This window comes from Tachysurus fulvidraco, chromosome 1 (assembly GCF_022655615.1).
Source record: "Tachysurus fulvidraco isolate hzauxx_2018 chromosome 1, HZAU_PFXX_2.0, whole genome shotgun sequence".
NCBI lineage: Eukaryota > Metazoa > Chordata > Actinopteri > Siluriformes > Bagridae > Tachysurus > Tachysurus fulvidraco.
The window spans coordinates 39,126,905-39,149,162 of record NC_062518.1 but is presented as its reverse complement, the minus strand read 5'-3'; the positions used below and the strand labels follow the sequence as shown (position 1 = coordinate 39,149,162).

Sequence of the window (22,258 nt, the reverse complement as noted above, 5' to 3'; positions counted from 1 at the left end):
ACCCTATTTGATTTATACCTGATTTATACCCTAAACTGCAGTTTTCCAAATTTCTCAGGAATTTCCACATTTCAATACGTTTACAAAATATGAATTCATTTTTTCAATTCCTTAGACCAAGAGTTCCAACAGAGAAGAATTCAAATATTCAGTTTTATTACCACACACTCAGATTTACTGACCAGTGCTTCTCAAAGCAAACACAATTAACTAAGGATTAAAAATATATATTAAATATAGTAATAATTATATTTACAATTGCTGTTACACAGTCCAGAAGATACATTAATGAATGATGGTGAAAAAGAATATTCACCATCATACATTAATGAATGATGGTGAAAAAGAATATTCACTCATGGACTAAAACAGTGGTATTTAATCCTCAAAATACCAATTAACACTAAATTTAGGAACAAAAATTTGGTGCTATGTGTTAAAGTAAAACAGAAAACCTTTAAAAATTCTAAGCTAAGATTCATTATAAAACAAAATAAACCATACTTTCACATGAAAAGCAAATTTATTCACACAACACATTCTAGTTTAAACTATGACTTATTAGATTGTTTATTAATTCAAATACAATTAAATAATATGAATAATAAAAACAACATAAAGGACTGAGACGGGGTGAATTTGTTGCCTTGGAAACGATAGATAAATTTGTCCCACTCTACTTTCCGTCCATGGATCAATCCGAAAGCGGCTCTAAATCTCTTTAAGACAAAAGAAATGGATTACGATCAGCCCGATTGTACGTTTTAACGCCAATCCGATGGAGAATCGGTATCGATTGCTTATGCCTGTTATATGGTTTTGTTGTGTTTTCTTCGGGAAACGCACTATGGGGTCGGCAGATATTCACTCAGACTTTGACACAACAGTGATTAGTTGGTGCTAAAGCTGTTGTCACGGTGATTTTATACGGTGTGTGACTTTACATAAGTAAATAAACAGCAGTGTTTTGTGCAGAGCTGGACGCCTGTCACTGTACAGGGACATCCTGTGACCAGGCCTCTGCTTACACACGTCTAAGCTCCTTATTTACACCCTGTATTGTGCGCTTTGAGTTGTACAACTGACTGGAGATGGACACGGACAAGTTTAACTATGTTTACAGTTGCGACCTGGATATAAATGTCCAGCTTAAAATGTGAGTACTTGCACTTAATCATTGTTTTGATTGTCACGTGCTGAGTTTAGTCATAAGTGACACGGTCATAAAACAGAATTAAGTTCTGTGTCAGTGAGAAATAACGATCTGCACAACTGTTATTGCACAACTGGATGCTTTCTTAATGATAATTAATAGAGTTTAGTTTTGTGAACCTTTTTTTGTGAACCTTTTAACCTTATAATTCTATTGGCTTATTTTGTTTAATATTGGTTGTGTTATATATATATATATATATATATATATATATATATATATATATATATATATATATATATATATGATTTATACGAATCCACGAATTAAAATCATGGATATTAGTATTTATGACTGCAGTGGTTGGATCAGGACAACACACGTGACTAAGTTGAACAAACTCTTTGTAACTCGGCTTCGGAGATCCGGAGCGACACTTCGGCCTTTTCCGTGCTGTGACGTCATTCCGTTCGAGCATCAGGGTCATAAATAATATGATAATTTATATTTCCAGCATTTAGCAGGCACCTTTATATCCACAGCGACTTACATTATCTCATGTTTATACAACTGAGCAGTTGAGGGTTAAGGGCCTTGGTCAGGGGCCCAGCTGTGGTAGATATGCTGGATCTGGGACTTAAACTCATGACCTTCTGATCAGTAGTCCAACGCCTTAACCACTAGGCTACCATATCCCTAATAATAATTCAATCTGGATTTAAATGATCATATTCAATTCGAACTCACAACCTTCTGATTTAACACCGTAACCACTAGTCTACCACATGCCCCATGTATAGTGTCATGAATTCTGGTAAAAGGGTTAATGAGAACCGCTTACGTCTTTTCATTACGTTAGTCGAATCTCCAGGCACCTGTAAATAATCATGCAAAAGATATTAATCCCTCACGAGCAACTATTAAAGCCCAAGATGTCAGAAAATAAGAGCCGCCCTGTCAATGTCATCTGTAAATATTCTGGATGTGGGTAATGTAAGAAATAAAAATGCAATAAAAGAAGACGATGAGGGTGAAGACGATCTTAATGAAGAACAAGAAGTTTATTCCAACGTAGCAGTGACAAAGTACATGAAGTATTTTGGGTTCATCGGAGTCAGTAAGAAGAAAACATGTTCAAGCATTTTATACTGTTTTCCCTTTTTGTATTGTCTCCCAAATGGCTGGGTCACACATTGTTATCACACATTGCCGTAAGTCTTTAAATGTTAATCATGGTCACGTACACTTTGGCTTGGTGTTGTTACCGAATGGTAAGTTTAAATGGTAATCGTGGTCACGTAGACCCTTTGTTAGTGGCGATCCTTGATGTCCTGCTGCCGCTCCCATACTAACGATTTAATCAAGTTTATTAATTTAGAGTTCTAAACGTATTACCTTATGACACTTAAGCCTTTTTTGGAATGAGCTCTTTCCGATGTGTATCTTGGAGTGTGGTTCTGTCATGTCCTTTTACACCCCATTTCACTCCAGCTACCTGAAGACTCATTGTGAAAAATCGAACTGTAGTGTTTTTTTTTTTTTTTTAAAGTTAAGGTGACCGGACATTGTGTCTCCGCTTCTAGTTTTTCAAAAAGTCAATAGTCAAATTCATCCATATATATATATATATATATATATATATATATATATATATATATATATATATATATATATCTCAGAGATAGAGAGAGAGAGAGAGAGAGAGAGAGAGAGAGAGTAATGTGCATTATTAATTCTTTCTTAACCTCATTAAGTATCATTACCAAAACACTATCCAACTCCTGAATACAATATGAAAGTAATTTTTAATCGAACACATGGTGTTGACTTGAAGAGAACCCTGAAAAAAAAATCTAGTCATATTTTGAATACAAAAAAAAAAAATAATAATGGTCTGGAAAAGTGCAAACTACAATAAAAGCATTTTTTTTTTTTGCCCATCGCAGAGGTAGTTTGGAAGGCAAGCGTGAACAGAAAAGCTACAAGGCTCTGCTTGAAGACCCTATGCTGCGATTCTCTGGCCTTTACCAGGAGAACTGCTCTGACCTGTATGTAACCTGCCAGGTGTTTGCAGAGGGGAAGCCACTAGCGCTGCCTGTTCGAACGTCCTATAAAGCTTTCAGTACCCGCTGGAAGTGAGTACCTCTCTGTATAAGTTAATGCAAGATTTGTAAGACTTTTCACTGTTATACCTTTACAGAAAAGTGGATAAATAAACAGCTTGTTATTTTTATAGCCATTTAGTCTCTGAAAGAGGAATAAAGTTGAAATAATAACATTTCAACAATAACCTGAAACCATAACCACCTGCTGAAACCATGTTTATCTTTTAAAAAGAAAAGGATATTATAATGCAATAATGTTGTAATTTTTAACACTCATTTTATGAGAACTGTTTGTTTGTAGTTGGAATGAGTGGTTGAGGTTGCCAGTGAAGTATCCTGACTTGCCACAAAATGCTCAGGTAGCTCTGACCGTGTGGGACGTTTATGGGCCAGGACGTGCCACTCCTGTAGGGGGCACCACAGTCACCCTATTTGGGAAATACGGGTGAGGGTCTTTTGATTGTCGTTAAAAGATCTGTGCAATAGATTTTACCATTGTGTATGCTCATTTTTTAAAATGTGTTTGGCCTGTTTCTGTTTCTATCTGTGTCTGACCTTTCTCTTTTTACAGAATGTTCCGGCAGGGCATGCATGATTTGAAGGTGTGGCCGGGGGTGGAGGGTGATGGAGGGGAGAACACATCAACACCGGGAAGGACCAGCAGCACTCTGGCTGAGGATCAGATGGGCAGGCTGGCTAAGGTGAGGAAAAGGGATGAATGAATAATAAATGACAGTGAGAGAGTGAGAACGTGTGTGTGTGCACGTGTGTGCACGTGTGTGTGTGTGTTTGTAAGTGTGTGTGTTTGTAAGTGTGTGTGTTTGTAAGTGTAAGTGTGTGTGTTTGTAAGTGTAAGTGTGTGTGTTTGTAAGTGTAAGTGTAAGTGTGTGTTTGTAAGTGTAAGTGTGTGTTTGTAAGTGTGTGTATGTGTATGTGTGTGTGCACGTGAGAGAGAGAGAGAGAGAGAGAGAGATGTAAAAGGACATACTATAACTGCTGTCTGTTCCAGGGTCCTGACCTGGAGTTACTTAGTGATGTGAGTATAAAAGGGCAGGAATGCTGAATGTCCATGAACGTTTGTCTGTAAGTCTGTGTGTGTTTGAAAGAATGTGAAAAGTGCTAAATGCAAAAGCTTTTAAATTATATTGCAGTGTTTTAATCTCATTGATTTTAAAATGTTAAAGTGTTAAGCAGCCGTGCCGAGGCATGTAGGATAAAAGTCTAAAGAACTATAATAATAAGAACAAGATCATGGAGCAGAGCATGTTGGTTCTGTTGAGCCAACATGGTAAGATAGAAGTGTTGCACAAGAGGACATTGCATGATGGATAACTAATCTTGAAGCAAAAACAAACCATAGCCTGAGAGGAATGTTAAAATAAATAAAAATAAATAAAACAGGCTTAAATGAAGTCCTTTTGAAAAGTGTGACTGCACCTTGCGACCTTGCAAAATTTAATTTTGCTTATTTTTCAACCATATATTTAAAACCTCTTGGTCAGTTTACATATTACTTTAATGACAATCATACAAATAATTTGTTTTTGTAGTTGCTATGGCAACAAAAAGGAAGCGCTGCCTTTTTGTAGCTGAAAAGCACAAGACGGTTCTGAATTAGACCCAACTCCAGGACCAGTGTGTGATGGGTGGAAAAGGCTACATGTGCATTTTTTATATCAAAATATTGCTGGATTTTGAACCAAAGTTTCAAATATGTGTTTCTATTAATTTTTTTTGTGTGGTCACGTAAGCAACGATGTGAGCAGCCTATAGTTACTATAAAATGGAGCATAACATGATGGCTGCATGCTTTGTTCCTTTGACTCTTGAGCACTTTAATAAATGTCAAGATTACTAACTGCAAAAAGTGACCGGAGCATTTCTAATGTGTGTACTGATCGCTCACTGTGTGATTTACTTGGCTATTGGAGTGTGAACATTTGCACAATGCTACCTTTGGCTGACACACTGGTGTTTGTCTGAGTGTTAATACACAACACCACATGGGTCTCCTCCTTATCTCTCTTTATCTCTCTTTATCTCTTTTTATCATTTAGATTCTCAGATTCACATTCCTTCTCTCTCTCCTTTGCTTCCTTGCCCTGTCCCTTCCCTCCCTCCCTCTCTGCCTCTCTTTAGTTGACAAAGGCTCATCGACAGGGGCACATGGTGAAGGTGGATTGGTTGGATCGCTTGACCTTCAGAGAGATCGAGATGATCAACGAGGTGAGATGAGTCAGAAAAACTGAAATGTTTGGCATAGCTGAGTGATTTTTCTGCTCACACACGTCAACATGTTTTTAGCAGAACTGTAATAAAGGGAATTACTAAATGTTTTGTCCACTTTTCTAAATTTGAAAAGAAAATACAACAGTCTTCACTTGCCCCAAATCAATTCGGTTAGTCTTGGAGTTTGAAGTTTGTTTCTTTAGCTTTGTGCTGGAACCAAATATATATTTGATAGAAAGTTTGCCTTGTCTGATGATCAATTTGGTGTATGGAAAATATAAGTGCTAAGTTTTTCCATAGATTAGATTCAATTAAATCGATTGAACAGATTATTTTTATAGAATCAGAACTTATAGGATTTTTCTCCCTTCTAACTTTTGGGGGCAACTAGATTTATAATGCTATAAGTTATGCTTGACATACAAGAAAAAAAGAAACATTCAAGTACGGGAACATCCGTGGTTTTTAGAGCTAAATATAGTTCAGGATTTAACCATTGGGATGGTTTTCTGTGTGAGAGTTGGGTGAGTGAGTGAGTGGGTGGGTGGGTGTGAGATTTTTAGTGGGATTGTTTCTGTTTCATTAAAACCCTAGTGCTGTGTAACTATCCAGAACTGTTGTGTGAGGTATTGGTTGGTGATCATTGGTATAATAATCCTTCATCTCTACAGAGTGAGAAACGTAGTTCCAACTTCATGTACCTTATGGTAGAATTCCCCAGAGTCAAGAGTGGAGACAGAGAATACAGCATAGTTTACTATGAAAAGGTATGTAGGCTTAGACTTAAAGCCTCTCTGCGTCTTTGATATATATTTGATAGATTTGTGTATTGTCAGCATATTCACTGAAATCATTTACACTGTCCATTTCATATTGAACAACTCTATAGTGACCTGGTTATCGACATGTTATTTTCCTGGTTTGTGCAGGATGGAGATGAAGCTTCCACATTACTGACTAGTTCAGACATAGTTAAAGTCCCTGATCCTCAAATGTGTTTGGTAAGTGATGAATTTTGTAGACTGGTATACAAAAATAACACCTAAAACCGACCGTAATGTAACAGTTTTATTTTAAATCATGTTATTTCTGGCAAAACATTTCTAAATATATTTAACAATGTAAACTACATGTTTTAAAGAGGTTTGTTATTTGTTTGTTATACAAATAAATAAATTGAAGTTATTCAGTTTTTTATTACAGAGTTTCAAATTCCACTGTCAAACAACACAGGTTTATTTTATATAACTATTGGATGTTTATTGGAGATTTTTCTTCCTTAAGAATCTGTTTCACCAGTTAGATTGAAATATTATAGAATATAATGTTATGGATCTCTGGCTATGGTCTTAAAATGGAGAACAATGGATGTACCATATAAATTATATTATAGAAATGTTTATTTTTATGGTTTCCCCCCCTTAAAAAAAGTGTGAGAAATGTACCATATTTCAATACACAGTTTTTTTAATCACTAATTGATATAACTGTTTATTTTGGGGTTGTAATTATAATGTTAATGTTAATATATCATAATGTTAATACCTAAATTAAATCCTACTTCAGATTTTCTTACCACTCACATAGAAGGACCTTGCTTTCACTGTGGTGTACTTAAACTAGACCTTATCTGATTAATCTCGACATCGTACTGGGTTTTAGGAGAATCTGGTGGAGAGCAAACATCACAAACTGGCTCGGAGTCTGCGGAGTGGACCATCTGACCATGACCTGAAGCCCAATGCTGCCACAAGAGACCAGCTTAATGTGAGTTAGGCAGAGAGTTGGAATAAATGAATGTGCTGCTGTGGCTAATGAGAGGCACAGAGATTTTACTGCAGTGTGTTTGTGCCTGCAGATCATCGTCAGTTATCCTCCCACCAAGCAGCTAACCTCTGAGGAGCAGGACCTGGTGTGGAAGTTCAGATATTACCTCACCACTCAGGAAAAGGTGTGTTTGTTAGTGCCTGATTTAATGTCACTGTGAAGCTGGAAATGACTTTAAAACAGTATTCAATAATGTTTGGTAATATTTCATTTGTACTTGTTTGTGTGGTTCATAGGCCCTGACTAAGTTCCTAAAGTGTGTGAACTGGGCAATGCCACAGGAGGCAAAGCAGGCACTGGAGTTATTGGGAAAGTGGAGACCCATGGATGTAGAGGATTCACTGGAACTGCTCTCATCTCAATTCACCAACCCTACAGTCAGACGCTACGCGGTGGCTCGTCTACAGCAGGCTGACGACGAGGTGAAGCTTCAGTTAATTTAGGAGTATATGGCTAAGATATAGTAAAGGATTTCAGTCTTATGTTCTGGAATCAAAGTAAAAATAAATTGGTGGTCATTGGATAGGATCGATGGCTTATTTGTGCTTCACTCGCAATAGATATTTCATTTTCTCCGCATGTAGGATTTGTTGATGTACTTGCTGCAGCTGGTTCAGGCTCTGAAGTATGAAAACTTCAATGATATCCAGAATGGTCTGGATCCTGGCAGTAAGCGGGACAGCCAGGGCCTGTGCGAGAGCACAACGCTGGGTGATTTGGACAGGTAAGTCACTAAAAACTGCATGAAGGAAAATGCAGTAAGCTCACCTGTAAATTGAGACAACAGTAGCCAAATAGTTGTTTCCAGTTACCAGTGTACAGCAGGAGAATGTACCTACATTTTGTGTAAATGACTCTCTCTCTCTCTCTCCCTCTCTCTCTCTCTCTCTTAAATCAAATCTAATCTATAAAAAGTTTAATGATATGTTTTAACAATGTGGGAGAGTATTTAAGATGAAGACAAAAGTGAATTCGAGTTGAAGTTGTATTAAACTCAGTGATGTTTATTCAGCTCCCAGATCACCTCAGCTATTATAGCAACCACTGGCACTCAGAAAGGCAAAGACGGAGCAGATGAAGAAAATCTGGAGGTAAAAGAGACAAGTTGAGAAGGATGTTGATGATGGTTACGGTGGTGGTGGTTTGTAACTATGTGCACCTGTATCGTGTGTGTTTGTGTTCTGCAGCAAGACCTGTGTACATTCCTCATATCGCGTGCTTGCAAGAACTCGACATTAGCCAACTACTTGTACTGGTGAGTATCTGTGCTCATTTAAAACAAGTAAAGTGTAGTGTATCTTTGTGCAAAAAGATTTTTATTGTTTGAATTTGAGCTAAACTTTGTATCTCACCAATCACCATTCAGCTACCATTTTGCCACAATATATATAGTTATATGTAATATGTTTAATGAATAAAATAAATAATGTTGGTTGTTATACGAATATAATAGACTTGTCTTATAAAAAAAAGAACACAAAGCGTTTTATTCTTGTACCACAGCAATGTATTATTTATTTAAAAATGACACATTTTTACTTTTTATGCACTACTTATACATTCATAGTCAAAAATAAGTTAATTGTCACAAGTTAATTTTTATTGCAGCACCTCACCAGCCTCTATTTTCTTCTCTTTGTCATGTTACCCTTAAAGTGCCTCCAAATTGAATATGATCATTTAAATCCAGATTGAATTATTATTAGGGATATGGTAGCCTAGTGGTTAAGGCGTTGGACTACTGATCAGAAGGTCATGAGTTTAAGTCCCAGATCCAGCATATCTACCACAACTGGGCCCTGAGCAAGGCCCTTAACCCTCAATTTCTCAGTTGTATAAAATGAAATAAATAAATATGTAAGCAACTCTGGATAAGGATGTCTGCTAAATGCTATAAGTTTACCCAAAACATCCAATAAACATCTCCTTAACAAATGTTTATATTATACATTATATATTATGTTTTCAATTATACAATAGCATTACATTTTAGTTGGAGAATTGACCCTGTTTGTGTTGTTTAAAAAGAAGCATGGTCAATAAATGAATAAACCAGCTAGGACTACTGTCAGAACTGCTGTTGTACCTTACTTGTCAGATTTGTAATTTCAACAGATATGTGGTATAAATTGCCAAAATAAACCATATAGAAACAGCAGAATGTTTAGTGGAGTTAATCACCAGTGTCAGATTTTTCCCCACATTTGGCCAGTTGTTGGATGTTAATGTTGTTTTTGGAATCTGAAATTATCTTTTTTTTTCCTGCAGGTATGTAATAGTGGAGTGTGAGGACCAGGACACACAGCAGAGAGACCCAAAGACTTACGACATGTATCTGAATGTAATGAGGAGATTCAGCCAAGCTCTGCTCAAGGTCAACACCTTCACACACAAAAAAACATACTTAAATACATACCTTTTTTTTGTATGTCTTCCTGCTGTCAACACTCTGTCTGCTTCCATAAATAATTAGGAAACCATGTAGGATATTTTTTGTCAAAGATACATCACATTGTACCCAGTGCATAATTTGTAATGCATGAGGTTTGGAACACCGAAGTAAGAGCTTCAAGGAAAATGTACCAAAACTCCAAGTGACTCACGTAACACTATTGATACGGTGGATGCCATTTTATTCCACCCGAAAATCCCCTATTCGCTCTCTCAGAATTTGCACTACATCTGGGATTGAGGGCATTTATTAGATTTAATCTCCATGATTTTCTTTGAAATAAGATCTAGCTAGTCATAGAATATTTATAAACTAGTTCAATAAATGTCAGTTATGGACATGCAAATTTGTTCCAAAACTAATATAGGTACTCTAGGCACCTCTGAACAATTAGTACTTCATGGAAATTAGCCAGCTCTATTTTGGGAAGGCAGGAGACAATTAAAAATAAAAGAATTTTTATGAATAGAATGGAATATAAACTTTTTTTAATTAGTATTAAGAGTAGTACTTATTTTGCCACTTGCTTATCTTCATACTTTTATTAAGATTTTAACAGATGTTGATGTGTAATATTTCATGGTGTAGCACAAGTACCAAGATTTCCTGCAGACAAAGTTACAGTATCAATGATTGATTCTCTCTCTCTCTCTTTCTCTCTCTCTCTCTCTCTCTCTCTCTCTCTTTCTCTCTCTCTCCCTCTCTGTGTGTCTGTCTTTTTCTTCTTTCAGGGTGATAAGAACGTGCGAGTGATGCGCTCTCTGCTGGCAGCACAGCAGACATTTGTAGATAGACTTGTGCAGCTCATGAAGGCAGTTCAGAGAGAGAGTGGTAATCGCAAGAAAAAGGTACACCCTTGCGCACACCTCGGAGTGATGGGAAAAATATAAATATAGATTTTGTGCGTAATACTTCACGTGTAATGCTTAATGTCTGCCTGAATACGGCCTGCAGTGATATGCTTGTTGTGTTTGAGATAGACGGAGAGGCTACAGGCTCTGTTGGCTGATAACGAGAAGGTGAGTCTGTGTGAGATCGATCCTATTCCCCTCCCTCTGGAGCCCCAGGTGTACATCAGAGGCATCGTGCCAGACACTGCCACACTTTTCAAGGTAGACTGCTATCACAATCATTCATCCAGCTATTCCTCTTTGGTGTGATTATGGAAAAAATACACAGAAAGTTGGTGTTTATGTGCGCCTTTTCCTGTATTCAGAGTGCTCTGATGCCAGCGAAGCTGATCTTTAAGACTAAAGATAATGAACTTTATCCTGTGATCTTTAAACATGGTGATGACCTGCGACAAGATCAACTCATCCTACAGATCATCTCACTGATGGACAAGGTCTGATATGTGTGATACACCCATGTGTTTTGCACCAGGTTGCACAGATACACTTTAAGTGGCTAGGACAACTTACTTTAAGTCCTTAGCTCTGTTTTGTTCTTTGTACACCATGGTCCTGGAGAAACGTCATTTCATTTCAGTTAAATATGGTTACGATGTCTATCAAAGCACCTTTACTTGACATCTACACGCACAAATATCTATATATCGTATGCAATATGCTGCTTTATTGTTTACTGTTTTTTTTAAACTTGGCAGTAATGAAGTAATGCAGTAATTTCAGTAGTAAAACAAATATTCTTCAAACTCTCAAAAAAAACCCAGCTACACTAAACAAATTACAGATATAAAATCAGACATAAATACGAGGTGTTACATAATAAACTAATACTAGGAAATGTGTATATACAGTCTTGTAAGCCTAAATCTGTAGTACAGTTGATATAAGCATAAAGCAAGCCAACATTAGGCAAAATGATCAAAACATGTCAATCACAGAGACAGCAACAACTATCGGGTACATTATTAAAAACAATAAACACCGGTGATCATTGAAAGAGAAATATTGTGCAAAATGGTCATGGATATATAATCATGCAAAATCTAACAATAAATATGCACAATCTAATCTCTGTGGCATATCATTAGGAATGGCTTATTAAGATTCTTTCCTCCATCCCATATATTATTAGATGTAGCCATGTACCTTTTGGATGTGGATAATGATTGTGCACAATTGTTTTCTTCTTTTTACTGTAATCCCCAAATGCATGTTGTTATTGCTCTGATGAACTACTTCCAGGAGCCCTATAGGACACTAGAGACCAGTACATGTTGAGACAAGCTCACCCTGCTCTATATATATCCATAGCATTATAGTCTATTCAGTAGTCTCATATAACATTCTGCTGGATTAAATATTGGCTGTATTTATATATTTTTCTTATTTATATGTTTGGCATATGTAATGTAATCAATGATAAAAAGGCTAACTGTATCTTGCCTCTTCTTTTCTCCACAGCTGCTAAGGAAAGAAAATTTGGACCTAAAGCTGATGCCATATAAAGTGCTGGCCACAAGCACCAAACATGGTCAGTGCTAATACACATGTAGCTACAGAGGCACTAAAGAGCCCAGCATGTGCTCACACGTTCTTACACCCGCTGTGTTTGTGTTCTCAGGTTTTATGCAGTTTGTACAATCAGTTCCTGTGGCAGAAGTTCTGGCGACCGAAGGCAATATTCAGGTTGGACAGTCAGATACACTATGACTCATTCAGTGCAGTTTGTTTTTGAACAGTGGCAGTTTTAGTTTTTTTTGGCTCTACAGCACATTGGATTTGAAGTGAAACAAGAAGCATAAGGTTTCACTTACTGAACACAAAATTGATGCTAGAATTCCCCCAAAACCACCAGGAACTAAAATCGAGTGCATTGCTAAGGAGAAAATTATGATGATTGTTAATTTGTCCGTTTCTTTATCTAGGTTCTCTATAGTGTACATGGTATACGTGTAAATGTTCCTGCAGTAAAGGTGTCACTGTGCACTGTGTTGAGACCCACGTCATCAATGAACCAAATAGATTCTTCTCGATTATGTAACATAATCTGTTTATAGCCAGAGAAATACGCTTATAGTTTTAAGGCGTGTACATAGGACCGTCCTATTAGCTGAGAGAAAAGTCACAGATGACTTCACAGAACTCACAGAACTTCTAAGGATTGTGGATGAAAACTGATCTATATAAAAACACTAATATAAGCAAAGTTTAAACTACAAATTTACACTGTATTTTAATGACAAAAGAAGCTGAAAATCTCAAATTTCTTATGAAACGAACTGCATAGAGCGTAAGGGTGACTATGTTGTAAATATAATGCAGTTTTACTTAATCTTATTGGTTAATCTACTAAAATTACTGTGACCTTCACCTTCTTTGAATCAATACCAAAATTCATCTGCTGCTTACAGTCATAATATGACCTATATAAATCTGATAAACCTTTCAACCACTTATTGGAGAGAGGAGTGATAACAGTATGTATGTTGTAATATGGGTGGAAAAACTATTTAAGCGATGCTTTTCATGAATAGAGGTTCAGTAGAAGTTTGTGAAATGTATAAATGTTGAATATGTAAGCAGAAAGTTTTATCAGCTAACCTGTTACCTGTTCCTGCAGAGTTTCTTTAGGAAACATGCTCCTAGTGAAAAAGGACCGTATGGCATCAGCCCTGAAGTGATGGACACCTATGTGAAGAGCTGTGGTGAGATATGCAGCTGTTTGACTTGGCTAAAGGAAGCTTCTTTTCATTTTTGAAAAAGAATGTGGCTTAAACAGTGAACGCGAGCTTATAATAATTCTGTACAGCTGTAGAGTGACCTATGAATTTAATTATTTTTTTGCATTTTGTGTGTATTGCAGCTGGCTACTGCGTCATAACCTATATTCTCGGAGTTGGGGACAGACACCTGGACAACCTGCTTCTCACTAAGACTGGTACACTTCTGCATTTTAATTCCTTTTTTTCTCATTATTCTCATTATTATTATTATTATTATTATTATTATTAAATTGTGTATAATGGAGCACATACACACTGTGGTCCTGGTTGAACCTTTCTTTTCTGCTGTAGGAAAGTTGTTCCATATTGATTTTGGCTACATTCTGGGACGGGACCCCAAACCACTGCCTCCTCCGATGAAGCTGAGTAAGGAGATGGTAGAGGGCATGGGGGGCATGCAGAGTGAACAGTACCAGGAGCTTAGAAAACATTGTTACACGGCGTTCCTGCACCTGCGCAGGTAACACACACATGCACAGTAATAGATACCCTACATGTTCTACAGATGTTCAGTGTGCTTCAGAAATGCCAACATCTACAGTTTACCCATAGCGATTACTTATAGTATAATATTTTAGCAATGGTAAGTGATATTACATATAATGGTAAAGAGACGACTGGGTATTGAGAGTGATGAAATATCAAAGTGGGATACCGAGGCCCAAGATAAGACAGTTTGTCCTGATCTTTGTTAAGGAAAAGCAAGCTAAATTTATTAATGTAACTTAAAGCATGTCTGGAAGAAGAGTCCATTATGTCCAATACAGGTGGTAAGGTTTTTGTGGTAAAAGTCTAGTTTTTCTAGATAGAATTTAATTATTAGAATTATTAGCAATATTGTCATCATGTTGCCTCGTGTCAAAAATGAACAGCATCCACACAAAAGTCCGAACCACCTCGAACACCTAAAACATCGGTAACGGTGCTGTCTATCTGCAGTTCTCTTACTTTGCCGCTGTTCATTGTACCTTCCCATTACAATAGTCATGTCGTTACATCAATCACTTTTTCTTTAGTAAATATGTGTGTTCATATAAGCAGTAGAGCTAAGCTGTTAAATGAATTTAAAAGTGTCTTAATGCAAAGTTTTAAAGCTTCCATGGTGTTTGTCGTTATCAGATATTCGAACCTCATTTTAAACCTGTTCTCCCTCATGGTGGATGCCAATATACCCGACATCGCACTCGAGCCTGATAAGACAGTTAAAAAGGTGTGTTCACTTGTACATGGTCAAGTCAATCACTCTTTATTTAAACGTGTCCAGGAAAGACTAGAATGTTGACTTTTCTCCCTGTCTGGTGTCCTTTCAGGTCCAGGATAAGTTCAGATTGGACCTGTCAGATGAGGAGGCTGTGCACTACATGCAGACTCTGATAGATGAGAGTGTGGGAGCTCTGTTTGCCGCTGTGGTGGAACAAATACACAAATTTGCCCAGGTATAGACATGGGTGTAACACACAATACTCTAGTTTTTGCACAGTCATGACATTAAAAGAATAAAATTATAAATAGCAATTGCACAGAACCTCAGTATATATACGTATGTATGTATATATATATATATGTGTGTGTGTGTGTATGTATGTATGTGTATATATATATATGAACATACCTCTGAACATATTCAGACTAATTAAACATTACTCATTATTTAAATATGTAATTTATTACTCTGGATACAGAGAGATTTTTAATGCTTCCACTTCCAAAGCATTTATTTAAATTAAAGGCAGCATTCAATCGAGTGCTTGAGTTATTGAATATAAATATATTAATAAATTAAATATTATACTAAAATATATTTGGGACACTAACTAAATTTAAAGAACAAACTAAATCATAGACAACACTTTGAGAATCATACGTCTAAAGAACTGATATTTGTACCTTGTCGTCTTTCACCTGTGGTTAAATTATTTCATATAGTATTATGTCTCTTTACTCCCTGAAATTATTAAAGCTTCGGTTTGTTTTTCCCCCGACAGTACTGGCGAAGGTGAGGGGACACGATGGAGCCTGAAGCTCGCAGCTCTACAGATCTTGCCACAGTAAATAAAGTAAGATGGAACAAATGAAAGTGGAGGAAATGAGACACAGAAGGGTGCCAAAAGCACGTGTGGTGTCATGTAGAGTTGTATGCTTCTAAAAGGAAATAAAACAGCATTGGTTGTAATGTAAATGAAAAGCTCAGTGGCAGGATGCTGAGAAGCTCAGTTAGTATTATCCCCTGTCATATGTCCTCTTATACCACAGCAGTCTGCCAATGAGGTTTATTAAACATTTATAGTAAATCTGTGAAACAGGTTTGTTTCTGTTGTCACTTATATGTAGGGGAGTCATTCTCTCGTCAGCCTCTCACACACACACTCTCTCTCTCTCTCTATACCAGAGAAACAATGTACCAGAACAAGTACATTTATATAAATCTGTGATATCAGTTACAGACAGAACTATTATCAGAAATGTAACAAAACTGTGGTATAACTGCAGCTTGTTCATTTAATGCAAATGTAAGAATACTAAGTTTATTAAGTTATATACGATTGTTCTGTACAGTGAACTAAAACAATTTAATAGAAAATGTAATGAGTGCATTGTTGATGGAGCTGTTACTGTACTTTAAAAATTGCTTTATTGTAATAAAGATACAGACTTCATATAAGCTGCAGAGCCGTTTTTCATCTCAGCCGCTTTTAGAAATAGCAGTAACTTTGTATCTGGCTCTGCTTGTGTCCTCGAGATGGTACTGAAGCAGATGGAGTCACATGCCCCAGTCAACAGGAATTCAGACACCTTTTAATATTATTTAGATTTTTAATTCGATAAAATAAAAGAATATTCACCTGTATCCGGAATGCAGCATTGTTGATTTACAGTCTTTGTTTTTTTAATCTATGGTTCAATATTATAATAATAAAAAAAAATTAATTATACATCAAATACAAAGAAATATTTACAAATACTAAAAAGAATCAGCTTAGATTTATTAAAAAAAAAAAGGTTACATTATATAAAGCTGATTCAAGGTTGTAGTTGTTAAACACAGACACTATCAGAATAAAACCTCAAATCGGGGTTTTCCTCACACACTCTTTGCCATCAGCCTCATGTTTTTCACAGTGAGCTTTCAGGGTTGTGGGTTGTGGCTTTATTAAAGCAGCACACTTTCACACTCGCACATTTTTCGCTTTAGGTCAACTTGACATTTAAAACTACAGCAATGAAACCCTGCATCTATATTTTTTGTGATAAAGAAAATATGTACTACAGAATTCATTAGAATCATACATGCACACAAAATAAAAAAAAAAAAATCTACAGAGCAATGAAATGGCTGCACCTCTTTTCCTCTGGTTTACTTAGCATAAATCAAACAGACACCAGCTTAAACTCAATAAGATGGATGAAACGGGTGAAAGTCGTTACAATTAAAGCTGTACACAGTAACAAGATTTACCCGAAAGTCACCACTGTTCCTTAGAGCCTAATTTTGGTTTGCAATACTTCTAGAAAAATACAGCATCAGCATAAAGTGCACAGTAAGGCAGTGAATTTTGAGTTGCTGTCCATGAAATTCTGAGCCAGGACAGGCAACAGTGAGTCAGCGAGAGGGGAAAAAAACCTATAGCAGGCTGCCTAAGCTGTGTGTGCGTGTGTGTGCCTGCCACAACCACCCATGACCCCCATACACAATATTTGTGCAGAAGAGAGTCCACAGGAGGTAAAGCCAATAGTTGAGGATTTATAACAACCTTCTGAAATGAGTCACACTGCTGTATGGTTGTCTCCCAAAATCAACACAAACTTTGGATTGCATTAGCTTCATCAACAGATTGACGGCCTTTCCTTCTGATTTATTCATACATAAAATAAAGTATACTGAGGTGGCAAAATGATTCCATATGCAAGTTTGTAGTAGATGACCTTACTGACACGGACAGCACTAACAAGGACAGACCAGTTTCCAGTCTCGGATAAGCTGCATTTTCGAGCAAATTAACTTGCCTTTAAAAAAATAAAGGTTGTTGTAGAGATGATAGAAGATAATCTGTTCTGTGTACATGCACATTATGACTTCACAATCGTCTATAACTTTCAACAGTACCAGGTCTTATAAATTGGATGCTGGAAAAGAGCAAAAGTGTGGGCTATCTGCTGTTTGGTAAAATCTGTTAACAAATTCTTGGATCTTGAATGTCACTGTTCCATATACATCATAAATTAGAAATGGGTATAAAATACAACTACCAAACAAAATGGCTTGGATCGAGTCAGCAGATAACCGAAGATGAATCTCTGTCGCTATACGTGTTTGGAAGTACTGTGAAAGAATGATCCGACTCCATCTTAACTATCTGTTCTTCAGCTACTCTGACCGAGCTTAAAGGAATCATTGAGAACTCAGATGGAAGAAAGTTACCCAACAAACATACCATCCCTGTTCTAAGAGCAGGGAGGGATGACCAGCGTGGCCATGGATAGTGATTTGGAGATGTACAATCTGCAACACCATCTTTTTCAACATCTCTGGAGTAGTAATTAGTGTCATTTCCATCACAAAACCGGTCAGGCATAATGGCAGTACTGTAATATTGATCCCCAAGACAGTGGAAGTGTGGATAAAATGAGTGGGGGTTAGAAGGAAGCATGTCATTAAGAGAGATTATAGAGAGATGGACAACAGACTCCTCTTCTTCAAAGTCTGCCTGTCTGGGTTCATCCACAACAGAACCCTCTGAATCCTGAATCTGAAGAGACATCTGCACAAACACAAATGTTTAAATTAATTATATCATCAGGTTCCAAGCTCACTCTTGCAATAGACCCAGCTGCTCAATCTGTGTGTGTAGCTATGATATATGCAATACCAGAGATTTAGGGAGTCTGAGGTCGGTTGAAGCACACAAACAGCACCATCTTCTCAGCACAAATCCCATAATGAGAAGAAAAGCAACCAAGACACCACACAGGACCTGGATGAAAAGGTTTGGGTATTCTGAAGGGCATGCACAAAGACACACATCCAAGATTATTATATTAAGTCATGACATGCACTGAAATTAAGAATCGTTTATATTGTTAAAAGAAAAGGAAAAAAATGCTAAGAAATAAGCAAATGACTGAAAACTGATCTTTACAGAGACTAAGTAAAAACAGCATACTTTACCTCAGCTATATTTTCCATGCCATTGTTAACTCTAGCTGGCTTGTAACAAATAAATATATATCTGCTGCTTTGTGACAATGTCTTGTTAAAAGCATAATTAAAAAAAAGAACAAATAAATTGAATAAAGCACTGTTTACCCTGAGGGATATGGACACACTGTGGCTTAGAGAGGGGAGAGGATTCAAAGTGAGCCACAGCACAATACTCCTGACCCGGAGTGAACTCATCAAAGTTCATCATACATGGACTACCATCTACTACCTCGGTGAGAGTCTGCGAGAATAAAAAACGTCACCGAGTGAAACAAGAACATGCCAGAAACACTCAGAACCCAATATAGAAACAGAACCACAGAAGTGATTTATCAGTGCTTTCTGGAAATTTAAATGATCTGAATTAATACGGTGACAAATCACCATTACAGAAGCATTAAACATCATATTAATGATGAAGTAACTGGGCTCACAGATATGCAAATGAACACTTGCTGTATTGTACTGCAATGCAGTGATGTGACAAGACACTCTCCTCCAAGCATGTTCAGGCGCAGTTATGCTAGTATACTTATGCTAGTATTACACAATTAAAGAAACTACAAGAATACAGTCAATGATTAAAATAAAAAATAATGGGATAAAAGGGGAATTATTCAAAAGGTTTCTGAAGTATATCTACATTTCAGCAACTTTAAAGCTTTTTGGCATTTAGCATATGATCTAAATACACTAAAAAGTCAAGATGCTCATAGCAAACTTGAAACCTGTCAAGAGTTTAAGCTATTTAGCATTATTCAGAAATCTAAAAAAAAACCTGAGCTACCTCTCTGTAATGCTTTCTTCAATATTAAGAAAGTAAACAAGAGCATGGCAAGAGTTTATCACCTGAATATCATTCCGATCATTTTTATTATAAAGAGTCACTGTGGTGTTCAGTGGCAGGTAATCAGTTAGAGGACAGCATGTTGGTTTTTCCAAATTATCATCCGTCACCGGTCTCTCAGTCTGACAGATAGCGTAAGGAGCACATGGAAATATCACCTCCACCTGGAGCTGCTGCTCTTTCAGAGAGAGGGACAGTGAGGGGGGGCTAAATTTCGGATTCACTGGAGAAACAAACAGATCACAACTATTAGTTACATTATGGCACTAGATGACTCGTTTACATTTTGGGAAACAGAATTAATATCTTTAATTAATATTGCAAACGTGAGTATGGGTGGGATTAGTCAAGATTTCTGAGGGAGCAAGTGAAAGTGGACAAGAGGGCACCTTAACAGAGTCTGAGCTCAATTGAAACGTTGTAAGCATTTCGGAAGACCTTTATAGTAAATTTATCATCATTGAAAAGAGGCGGTTAATAGTAAATAGCCTAAAAGTCTTGGTACAAACATTCTTTGAGTGGGTCACAAAGCCCAGTTGAATTCCAAATTATTTTCCCATGTCCATGGTTCAGTTCCAGTCTGACAAACTTGTAGAGCTCAAAATCAGTGAAGACCTGAGAAAGATCACAACTACTGGAGGTGATCTGGACACACTGAGAGACGTTCTCCCAGTCGAACCTGTGAAATACACACACATCAAGTCAATGCCTTTCATTGTATAAAATATACACTTCTGTATATACTCTATATCTGTGCCTGCCTAGGAGAACCCTTCACACTGTACATATTTTACATGAATGAAGGCATGAAATTTCTGGGAAAGTTAGAATATATTTGTGGTTTCTTTAAAACTGAGGTGTCAAAGTTGGTTATAAATTAAAAAAAAAAAAAAAAGAGAGAGAAAAAAAAAATCAATCCATTTGACTTCTGGTCAAAACCATATTTTTTGTTTGTTTGCCAGAATTCGGCCTCTGACACACACAAAGGGTGAATCCCAGACTACATACATACGTCTGCAATCGTATAATATTTCACATTTTAATTATGAAATCTAAATTTAACCCGTTTTTTTAGACTGAATGAGCTTTTACTTATTTCAAGATTTTTCCTTTTCATATTCAATTCAATTCCATTTCATATTCAAACAAAATCTAGAAACAACTACTTAAAATTGGAACTTTTTTTTGCCAAAAGAACAAGCTACTTTAAAGCTTAAAACGAATAAATAATATATGATTATATAATAAGTTAATCGGATACTTCGTTTACTGTAATCCTAATAATGACCTAGATTGTCCCAATATATTAAGGTATTCACAGATAGAAAAATACTTTAAAGGCACTTCTGTAAGTGGCTTTGGATAAAGGCACCTGCCAAATGGCATAAAGGTCATTAATGAGGAATATTAAATAGTCAAACTATATTTAAATTAATTTAACTTGCTGTCGGTTTCTGCAGTGTATGTAAGGATTACACAATACATCCAAGAGACAGAGATGGTGAACATGAGTGGGAAGGTTAATAAGTTTAAAAAAAAAAAAAAAAAAAAAAAAAAATTGATATATTGATCCCCTAACAGTTAGAGCCACATTCCCCTAAAAAATATTTGGTTGTTCAAACACATTTGCTGATGTGTTCATGTGAAAATGTATGAATACAATGTTGAACCTATCTAATGCTCTAGCTTTCCTCCCAAAAAAAGCAAAAAAATAAAAAAACATCATTTTGACTCATGCTTCATACAGGCATGACTGAGTCAGAGGAAACTAAAACAAAGGTTTTTTCGTTTCTGTGACAATGAGAGTAGATATACACAGGGATGGTGCCTATGCTGTGGCTTCAAGTTAAACCACACGCAAGTTTCACATCAGGTCCCATACACACTGCGTTACATCTGTTGCGTCCTCACTCATCGTCTCTTTTCCTCCATCTTGCGTGCATGTCTCTGACACTCTCTCAAACAGTCACCTCTAAAGTGACACTCAGGATGCTTAATCATTGAGGTTTTAAGTGGATTTGTCCACCGTTTCCCCAGGTGTGATCGCATCGAGATCAGTTTGTATGCCTAGCAAATCTGTCTAAGACTGAAACTGTGACTAACATATGCGTGTCAGTGTTAAAAACCCACCCACCCTTGAACCTTTGTCTGGACAGTGAAGGTCATGGTGCTGGTGACATCAGAACAGCTCCAGTTCATCTGGCAGCCCAAATCCTTAACACTCACACTGGTATTGCAAGAAGAGAATGAAGGCCCTAACATCCATCCCGCGTGCGCGCGCGCACACACACACACACACACACACACACACAGTTACTCACTGACAAATCAAATACATGTCTAAACAGTTCACCTAAAGCCATGTTAAATACAAAAATAATACAAATATAGAAAGCCTCATAAATCCACTCACCTACATTCACCACTAATGAAATCAAGCACAATATTAAAGGAACAGACCACATCATGACTGCACCAAGAAACGAAACGGAAAAAGTTATTCCAATATCATACGGACATTCACTGAATTACTTTAGCTGCAGCTATAACACCCCCCCCCCCCACCCAGCTGCCATTTGTATAAATATCTTTCAGTAAAAACGTAATTTTAGTTTTCTCCCTTTTCAGTACTTACCAGCAGAAGCTGCAGAACTGTAATCAAAACAGATAGAGAAAGCACGCTCAAGTGAGAGTGAGTGAAAGAGCGAGCAAGAGAGCAAAAAACGGGTCAAGACAGACAGACAGAGAGACAAA

General features: G+C 36.8%; 2 protein-coding genes across 4 annotated transcripts; one reads left to right on the top strand and one right to left on the bottom strand.

Moving 5' to 3' along the window:
• Positions 1–788: 788 nt before the first annotated feature.
• On the top strand, positions 789–16,757 carry pik3c3 (phosphatidylinositol 3-kinase, catalytic subunit type 3). 2 transcript variants are annotated; one of them, XM_027178271.2, is made up of 26 exons: positions 789–1,156; positions 3,100–3,288; positions 3,560–3,703; positions 3,830–3,959; positions 4,268–4,294; positions 5,398–5,484; positions 6,159–6,254; positions 6,417–6,488; positions 7,150–7,254; positions 7,346–7,438; positions 7,551–7,736; positions 7,899–8,038; positions 8,327–8,405; positions 8,502–8,569; positions 9,583–9,688; positions 10,498–10,614; positions 10,747–10,878; positions 10,983–11,111; positions 12,136–12,205; positions 12,296–12,360; positions 13,295–13,379; positions 13,538–13,612; positions 13,749–13,917; positions 14,577–14,667; positions 14,768–14,893; positions 15,443–15,757. In XM_027178271.2, the coding sequence occupies exons 1-26, from the start codon at positions 1,092–1,094 to the stop codon at positions 15,455–15,457; spliced, it is 2,661 nt and encodes an 886-aa protein (XP_027034072.1). In that variant the 5' UTR covers positions 789–1,091; the 3' UTR covers positions 15,458–15,757. The 2 variants fall into 2 exon arrangements, 1 of the variants encoding a protein (XP_027034072.1); XR_007144155.1 differs by lacking the exon at positions 4,268–4,294 and adding an exon at positions 15,867–16,757 and having other exon boundaries at positions 790–1,156; positions 15,443–15,816.
• Positions 16,657–22,252, bottom strand: si:dkeyp-75h12.7. Of its 2 annotated transcripts, XM_027178276.2 has the most exons (8): positions 22,140–22,252; positions 21,918–21,974; positions 21,639–21,759; positions 20,014–20,183; positions 19,507–19,727; positions 18,763–18,898; positions 18,326–18,453; positions 16,657–18,217 (listed from the first exon to the last, which is right to left on the bottom strand). In XM_027178276.2, exons 2-8 carry the CDS (start codon positions 21,970–21,972, stop codon positions 17,729–17,731), a joined length of 1,320 nt encoding a protein of 439 aa, XP_027034077.1. In that variant the 5' UTR covers positions 21,973–21,974; positions 22,140–22,252; the 3' UTR covers positions 16,657–17,728. The 2 variants fall into 2 exon arrangements, with proteins under 2 accessions (XP_027034077.1, XP_027034078.1); XM_027178277.2 differs by having other exon boundaries at positions 21,639–22,173.
• Between the last annotated feature and the right edge of the window lie 6 nt (positions 22,253–22,258).

Bases quoted from the DNA above. Each gene is read 5' to 3' on its own strand.
- si:dkeyp-75h12.7 (XM_027178276.2), bottom strand. From the start codon at position 21,972: ATGATGTGGTCTGTTCCTTTAATATTGTGCTTGATTTCATTAGTGGTG. The intron at 21,760-21,917 runs GTGAGTGGATTT...GATGGATGTTAG, and splicing joins TTCATTAGTGGTGAATGTAG to GGCCTTCATTCTCTTCTTGC. The intron at 18,454-18,762 runs GTAAACAGTGCT...CATGCCCTTCAG, and splicing joins GTGTGTCCATATCCCTCAGG to AATACCCAAACCTTTTCATC.
- pik3c3 (XM_027178271.2), top strand. From the start codon at position 1,092: ATGGACACGGACAAGTTTAACTATGTTTACAGTTGCGACCTGGATATA. The intron at 7,255-7,345 runs GTGAGTTAGGCA...TTGTGCCTGCAG, and splicing joins CCACAAGAGACCAGCTTAAT to ATCATCGTCAGTTATCCTCC. The intron at 12,361-13,294 runs GTTGGACAGTCA...CTGTTCCTGCAG, and splicing joins CGACCGAAGGCAATATTCAG to AGTTTCTTTAGGAAACATGC.